The 8051-nt window shown below is 44.6% G+C and overlaps 2 protein-coding genes across 2 annotated transcripts in view; both read left to right on the top strand.

Moving 5' to 3' along the window:
• Positions 1–8051, top strand: part of ZNF229 (zinc finger protein 229) — a 474727-nt gene that overhangs the window by 127421 nt on the left and 339255 nt on the right. The gene's annotated exons all lie outside the window — the stretch shown is intronic.
• The window catches only part of ZNF235 (zinc finger protein 235), a 30536-nt gene continuing 23244 nt past the window's right edge, over positions 760–8051 (top strand). The window contains exons 1-4 of the mRNA XM_006731965.3: positions 760–1044; positions 2516–2578; positions 5438–5564; positions 6489–6572. Of these exons, the coding sequence (XP_006732028.2) occupies positions 817–1044; positions 2516–2578; positions 5438–5564; positions 6489–6572 (502 nt within the window). The 5' untranslated portion in view covers positions 760–816. The remainder of the gene's footprint in view (positions 1045–2515; positions 2579–5437; positions 5565–6488; positions 6573–8051) is intronic.

Genomic DNA, 8051 nt, shown 5'->3' with positions numbered 1-8051 from the left:
AATGTTTGTATCAACTTTTTCTAAATTCCCAGCTTATTGGAATGAGTAGCTCATGCCACAAAACAGTGTCAAGTGCCCTTAGGTGCCTTGTGGAATAAAGGAGGCAGAGGAGTCAAACAGATTCCCCTTACCTCTGTTCCCTCCCCTCCGCACAAGACACACTGCGTGGACCGCTTGGACACAGAAGAATGAAACTTCCTATCTACCTCCCTCCCTTCCCACAATTTACCGTCTATGTTAACATAACTGTTCAGTTGTCATTAGCACGCCTTTACTATTCCAGGAGATTCCTGTCCAAGCAAATGGCTTGATTGTTCATCACAGGTTACATCAACTCTTAAATCCTCGCTCTTCAATCTCTTCGAAAGAAAGCAACAGTTGGCACCTAAAAACCCTTGCTGTTCCCCCCAATCGTGGACTGTAGTACCATGATCCTTGCGCAAACCTAATCAAGTCCTTCGCATTGAAACCAAACTTGCAATTCCCAGTGAATTCCAACCTTGACTTCGTGGCCCCGTTAAGGGGCTGTCTGTAAACTCCGTTTATTATCGACCGTTGTATTGGTGATATCGGAGGAGCTGACATTTGATGCAGGTTTGAGATCTTAAGTTCGGCGTTAAGCGGTTCAGCTTGAGTCACTACGTTTTCCATTTTTAGCCTACCCCTTACTCCCGCTAAAGATTTTGTTAACTTCACAGTGCAAGCTTTGTTTTTCTCTTTTATACGACCGAATTTTTTCAATTCGCAATTACTTTCTCGTGAGCTGTAAGAAACGTATAAAACAAAAAGAAATCTGACAGTTACAGCGCCAGAGGAATGACTCAAACTGAAACCCCCTCTCGGTCCGAAACGAGAGCCAGCTGGTGGACGTTGCGGTCCCGCGAGCTGCATTCTGGGAAATGTAGTCCAGCAGGTGCGCGAAACCCGAGGCGCTTCCCCTTGGGCATTCTGGGAAGTGTAGTCCAGGAGCTGGGTACAGTCGGAGGGTCGGCGGCACTTCCGCTCCGGGAAGGCGAGGTCGGGGCCGAGATTGCTGGCCGTGAGGTGAGTTAACCCGCGTCCCTGCCGTCCCTCCGAGGCTTCTCGGCCTCGGCGTGGGGCCAGCAGCCAGCCGGCCCTCGCTCCTGGCGAAGGGGAGCCGCGGCCGGCGGCTGAGGGCGGGGACAGAGGCAGCGGCGGCAGAGTGCCGCTGCTCGGCGGAGCCTCCGCGTCGGGGCGGGCGCGCGTGGCGAGCGGAGTTTGAAGGTCTCCCGCGCTCTCCGCGCCCGCAGCCTGGGTCCCGGACCTGCCAGCTGGCTCTGCGTCCGCCTCGCGGTGAAACCCTGGGCGAGTGACATAGCATCTCCTTGCGTCGGTTGCCTCTTGGCTAAAGAGCGTTAGTGTCTTCCCAGTGGTGGTCTGAGAATTAAATGAGATTAGATATGAAAGCTACAAATCAGTGCCTAGTGCAGTATTGGATGGGACCATGACTTCTGTCATCACACTCGGGCCCCCTGTTGTTGGGAAGATCCTGAGAGCCCGGCGTGGGCTCGGAGCCCCAGCTGCAGCTCCGCTGGCCCTTCACTGATCTCTGCTGCGGGGCCGGTCCTGGATTCCTGGATTCCTGGATTCTTCCGAGACACTTGTTTAGGAAGCAGAGTTATCTTCAGCCGGACCCTGAGGAAAGTTCTCTGTGGTTTATCGCAGAGAAACAATCGTGATCACGGCTTCGCAGAGTGCCTGCGGCGTAGCGAGTCCTTAACTGTTCACGACGTGTAACAGCTGCGTGTCGTTAATTTAAATGCAACAGGATTTCTTAGTCTGCGGTTTTTATTAGTCATTATTTGCCTCCGTGCACACGGGAGAAGAAACTTTGTTGAGGGCCTTCCAGCTTAATAACATGCTCAAGTAATTACACCTGTTAAAATGGTGTAATTGGGGGAAAAATCATGGCAGCTTATCATTAGCCGCAGAACAAATTATCTGTGGGACAACCAGTTAGAGTTAGACTTTCCTAGGGTAACGGTAACTCATGGCTCTGAATTCTGGGTTTCTTAAAACATTCCTTTTCTGAACAGCACATCTGCAAGGGAGGTTTTATGAAGCACAATAGCATCTGCTTGTCTGACACTGGAGGAAATAGGGAATACCGGCATTATTATGATCCCCATTTACAGGTGACTGGATTGAGGCACAGAAAGATTAATACCTCGCTCAGGGTTTGCATTGCTGGGAAGTAGAAAACAATAAGTAGAAATGCAAAATTTGAACCCAGGCACTTTGGCCCCATTAAGTTAAATTATATTGCCTGGATGTCTCTCATTACCTCTCCTACCCAGGCTCAGGAATGCTCTGGAAGCTACCAGAAGCACTTAGGTTAGGGACTGTTCATGAACAAAGGCAGCTGACTGAGGGGGCCCAGGGGATGCTGGAATCCAGCCCCTGTTCTAAATTTTGCCTGGAGAAAGCAGCTTCCTGTTGGCACAAAGCGCCACACCGACTACCAGCTCTCTCATGAGGACTTTCCCTTCCACAGTTTTGCCTTTCCAGAGCTCTGCCTCTCCCCAGAAGGAAAAGAAGAAAAATGACCAAGTTCCAGGTAAGTTGGGTTTGCCTTTCTGTTACTTAAAATGACATCTCATTTCATAAAGATTGGATGCATTTTTCCCTTGCCTGGGAAGGGTAAAAAGGAACCCAAGGCACCTAATTGTTGTATACCAGGCTCTTGCTTTTTATTTCCAAATAATAGTGTGAAAAGTAATAGATATTTAAAAAAAAAAAAAATAACTCCCACATTACAAACGTGTTTACAAATCAGCAGTTTTAATTGTCCCGCATTCTTTCTCATTTGTGTTGACATGTCTAGATTTATAATCCTAGTTTAAGTACCATTTTGGGTTTTTCAAATGTAATTTTATATTACCTACAATTTAAATGGTCACATCATTTCCCATAATTTACCTACTGCTTTACCCCATTCTCCATTTATATGCGGATTTTACTATTTTAAAGATGTTTGCAACAACAGTTTGCTAACATATAACCTTTCTTCCTGTACAGAAACTCTGAGATTTCAGCCTTTTTTTTTTTTTCCTCTTTAAAGTTCCAGGGACTCCATGGTTTTCTCACATGTGGTGCCTCCCATTTTGTGATAAGAATGTCTAAAGTACGGCTTGGTGCAGCAGAGTCCACCTCAGACTGAACTCAGAGAAAATAATTTTAGTTGTTTTCAAACAAGAAGAGCTAGATTTGGAGTGTGCCTGGCTGGCTCAGTCCATAGAGCGTGCGACTCCTGATCTCGGGATCTTGAGTTCAAGCCCCACGCTGTTCGTAGAGCTCACTTAAAAAATAAATAATTTTAAATAATAAAAAAAAAAGCTAGATTCCCTTTTTTATTTTAAGTTAAACTGTGTGTGTTATAGTTAGATGTTTATTTTATTCATTGAGATGTTAATATGTTTTAAAGAAGTACATACTTAGTTTTAAAAATCCTTAGTACTAGGGATTTGCCGGGCATTTACTCTGTGGAACAGCTGTGTGAGGATATAGATGGTCTTACCTGCATTTTAACATGAAGAAACAGATTTGTGAACCTTCAGATACCTACTGAAATCCACTCGGTGCCCAGTGACACTGAAGTTCCTGTTGTCTAAGCAAGGAGTTTCAGGTGTTTAATCACAGTAAATGGAAAGACCCAGAAGAAAAGAGACTTCTATTCGGGGACCTGAGGCAGGCTGCATGTGTGCATGTCTGGTAGGCGGAGGCCTCCAAAAGTAATATCATCCTCAGCTAATTCCTTTTCTTAGTGGCTTTCTTTCCTTTGTCAGATGTATCAACTAGTTGTTTAATATATAGATGCTCAGAACTCTAGCTAGAGTTGAGATAATTTTTATTGCCATACAGAAAAAGTTGTGAGACATATAGGAAACAGGAGCCGGGGGTGGGGTGAAGGTGGGAATTTATACATACTAGGAAAAAGGCTTAATATTCTCAGTAGGAAATTTACTGATATCTAAGATATTCCAGTAGGATTATAAACAAAGGAAATGAACAGGTAATATATTTTAAAAAATCAAAAGATTTTTTATTATTTGAGTATAGTAAAGACAATCTTTTTAAAATAAGTGGAGGGCACCTGGGTGGCTCAGTTGGTTGAGTGTCTGACTCTTGGTTTCAGCTCAGGTCATGATCTCAGGGTCATGAGATCAAGCCCTGAGTCAGGCTCCCCCCTAGCACAGAGTTGGCTTGAGATTCTTTCCCTCTCCCTCTGCCCCTCCCCCTGCTCGCATACACACACTCTCTAAAATAAATAAAATCTTTTTAAAAAATTAAAATTAAGTTAGTGGAAAATTTTTAAAAAGTTTATCACTTACCAAATTACCCAAGATTTTAAAAATAAGATATTGTCCAATTTTGGCCAGAAGATAGAGAATCAGGGATACTTCTAATCTCTTACAGGAAGAGTTAATTGGGAAAATTGTCATTATATTAGCAAAATAAAGGTGCATATTTTTCAACAGTGCAATTGCCACTTCTTGGAACTTATCTTAGGGAAATAACAAGACAGTTGGCTGAGATCTGTATAAAAATGTTTTCTGCAGCATTAATAATTAAAAAAACATACTGTTTAATTACTTGGAATCATTAAATATGTTCTAGATCACCACTTTTGTGGAATACTATGCAACCAGGAACAAGGATGGTAGCAGTAATCGCGATGGCTGACGTTTGTTGAGTACTTAGTGTGTGTCAGATGCTGTCCTGAGTCCTTTATGTATTCTCTTTGGTCCTTTCAAGTACCTTATGATGTGGTACTATTACACAGATAAGGACATTGAAGTATTGAGAAGTTAGGTGACTTGACCAGGGTCCCAAAGCCAGTAATGGACAGAGCCTTAGAGGCATGTAGTCTCCAGAACATATGCTCTTAACCTCAACACTGAATGCTGCTGAGGTTGACAGATAGGTCATGCTCCTGAGATCATAGAGAATGAACTGCACACCTGCCTGGGAGGGGTGCTGAAGGCCTGTTAGGTGCGCACACGTGGACGAAATAGTGGTACTGCCCAGTGAGAGGAGGAGACGGGCACGATTAAAAACTGTTGGGATGAATTCCTGAAACATTTCTTGTAAAATTTGGCACTATTAGTCAAGTTCTAAAACGTGTATATGCCATGATTTGACCATGGCAGTTCTAGAGACTTAACTATATAAAGGGCACCATGTCACATGTACACAGGTATTTTTCTTTTTCTTCTCTTTCCTTCTCCTCGCCCCGTGACCCTCGCATTTTTGGTATGATTGTGGAAGGGGAGGAGGAGAAACTATTAAGAAGAGTTGCTCAGATCCCTCAGAATCTGGAACAACTTCCCACATAGCTCCTCCACCCCCTCAGCGTTGCCCTGCTCCCCGTGGCCACCGGGTGCGAGATTGAGGTTGCGTGTGCTCGGTGTTGTAGGAGACGGTGACGTTCAAGGACGTGGCCGTGGTCTTCAGTGAGGAGGAGCTGGGGCTGCTGGATTCCACCCAGAGGAAGCTGTACCGGGACGTGATGCTGGAGAACTTCAGGAACCTCGTCTCTGTGGGTGAGCACAGGATCTTTCTGTAACTCATCCCCTCAAGCAGGGTTTCTTAACCTAGGCACTATTGACATTTGGGGGCAGATGATTCTTTGTTTTGAGGACTGTCCTGTGGATATTAGGATGTTTAGTGGCATCCTTGGCCTCTGCCCACTAGTTCATGGCTTCAGGACTCCTCAGAGGCCAGAGTTTTCCAGTCCCTTTGGAGCACGGAGACAAGACGTTTCTAGTCTTTGTTTCAAGGCAGACGTTGTCGCATGTAAATGAACCATAAATGAACAGTTAAGCTTGTCTTCACCTGGCTCCATATTTCATAGATATTTTTTAAACATGTAGATCATGATCTATTGGTGGGTCAGGAAACTAATTTAGGAAATTGCATCAGCAGTCTTACAGAACCGAGTAATAGTATCAGAGCTCCTTAGAATGGTGCACGTTGGTGCACATGGTAGCAGTAACAGCAAGCTGTTTCTAGTGAGGGGTGTCAGACCGGGAAGAATGTGACAAAAACAGACATTGGTTAGAAACCGTTCATTTGAGGGGTGCCTGGGGGGCTCAGTTGGGTAAGCATCTGACTCTTTGACTTTGGCTCAGCTTACGATCTCAAGGTTGTGAGATGGAGCCCTGAGTGGGGCTCTGAACTTGGCATGGAGTCTGCTTGAGAGTCTCTCTCTCCCTCTGTACCTCCCTCCACCCCCTCTTAAAATAAGAAGAAACAGTTCATTTGACCATTTATTTCTAGACTTTGTGTGGTAGTGATATATCTCTAATGATACCAAGTGTATTTCTTACTATGGGTGGTGATAGGAAAGTGTTTGACAAACACTGCTTTGGGGAGGGGCAGAGCCTTATTGTATTATGGGACGAGAACCAAAATTTTTCAGTACTTTCGCCCTTAATGTTTTTCACTTTTATCTTACCTTTTCATAGGGCATTCATCCTCCAAACCAGATATGATATCCCAGTTGGAGAGAGAGGAAAAGCTTTGCATGAAGGAGATCCACACTGAAAGAGGTAGGCACTCAGGTAAAAACTGTGCAACCGGGGTCTTTTGTAGGTGACGGCCCCATTGTTCTGCCTCTGTTCTGGATAATCTTCATGCAGCAGCCAGAGAGACCCTTTGAAAACATTAATCATATCATGTCACTCATCTGTTTCAAACCCTCCACAACCTTCTCCCTTCACTCAGAATAAAACTGAAAGTGTTTGTGGCACCAGGGTGGCTCAGTCATTTAAGCATCCAACTCAGTTTGGGCTCAGGTCATAATCTCAGGGTTGTGAGATCGAGCCCTGCGTTGGGCTCCATGCTCAGTTCAGAGTCTGCTTGAGATTCTCTCTCTCCCTCTGCCCCTGCCTGTGCTCTCTGTCTCAAAACAAAACAAAACAAAAACCAAAAAATGGGTGCCTGGGAGGCTCAGTTGGTTAAGTGCTTTCAGCTAAGGTCATGATCCCAGAGTCTCAGGATCAAGCCCTGCATCAGGCTCCCTGCTCAGGGGGGAGTCTGCCTCTTCCTCTGCCCCTCACCCTACTCATGTTCTCTCTCTCTCAAATAAATAAATAAATAAAATCTTTAAAAAAACAAAAAGAAAAACCAAAGTGTTCAAGCGGCCTGGAAGGCCCTGTGGTATGTGCTCATTCCCCCAGCTTAAACATTCATTCTACATTTTTCTCCAGTCATCTCCCCCCACCCCACTGCTTTGTCTGCCAGCCTCACTTGTGCCTCAGACAGCACAAATATGCTCTACATCAGGACCTTTTCCATTCTCTTCTCTGGCTGGAATGCTGCCAGCCCGTACACATCCAGTCGCTCTGGCTTTCTTCCTCATGTCGGTGAGAAGCCCTTTCTTCCAAGGCCTTCTCTGACCACCGCTTAAAATGCCATGTCCCGTCACTCTCCATATCCTTGACTTGCCTTAATTGTGTGTAAGCGCTATACCACCAGGCTTACTAACATATATGATTTTTAAATTGTGGTAAAATATACATAACATAAAATTTATTTTAACCATCTCTAAATGTACAGCCCAGCGGCATTAAGTACATTCACGTTGTTGTGCAACTGTCAACCCTGTCCATCTCCAGAATGTTTCCATCATCCCAGACTGAACTCTACACATCAAACAATGACTCCCTGTTCTTCCCTTACCCCGGTTCCTAGTAGCCACGGTTCTCCTTTCCGTGTCTATGGATTTGACTCTTTCAAGTACCTCACATAAGTGGAATCATGCCATTGGTGTCTGGTTTATTTGCCATTGGTGTCTGGTTTATTTCTCTTAGCATAATGTCTTCGAGGGTGATCGTGTTGTATGTCAGAATTTCCTTTTTTTATGACTGAATAATATTTCACTGTATGTACATACCACATTTTCTTCATCCATTGATGGACATTTGGGTTGTTTGTACCATTTGGTTATTGTGAATAATGCTGCTGTGAACATGGGTGTACAAATATCTGTTCAAGTCCCTGCTTTCCAATTTTTGTGTACATACCCA

The sequence above is a fragment of the Leptonychotes weddellii genome, chromosome 16 (genome assembly GCF_054177405.1).
Source record: "Leptonychotes weddellii isolate Sample4059 chromosome 16, ASM5417740v2, whole genome shotgun sequence".
Lineage (NCBI taxonomy): Eukaryota > Metazoa > Chordata > Mammalia > Carnivora > Phocidae > Leptonychotes > Leptonychotes weddellii.
Note: the sequence above shows the minus strand (reverse complement) of the source record. Positions and strands in the feature narration are given on the sequence as shown.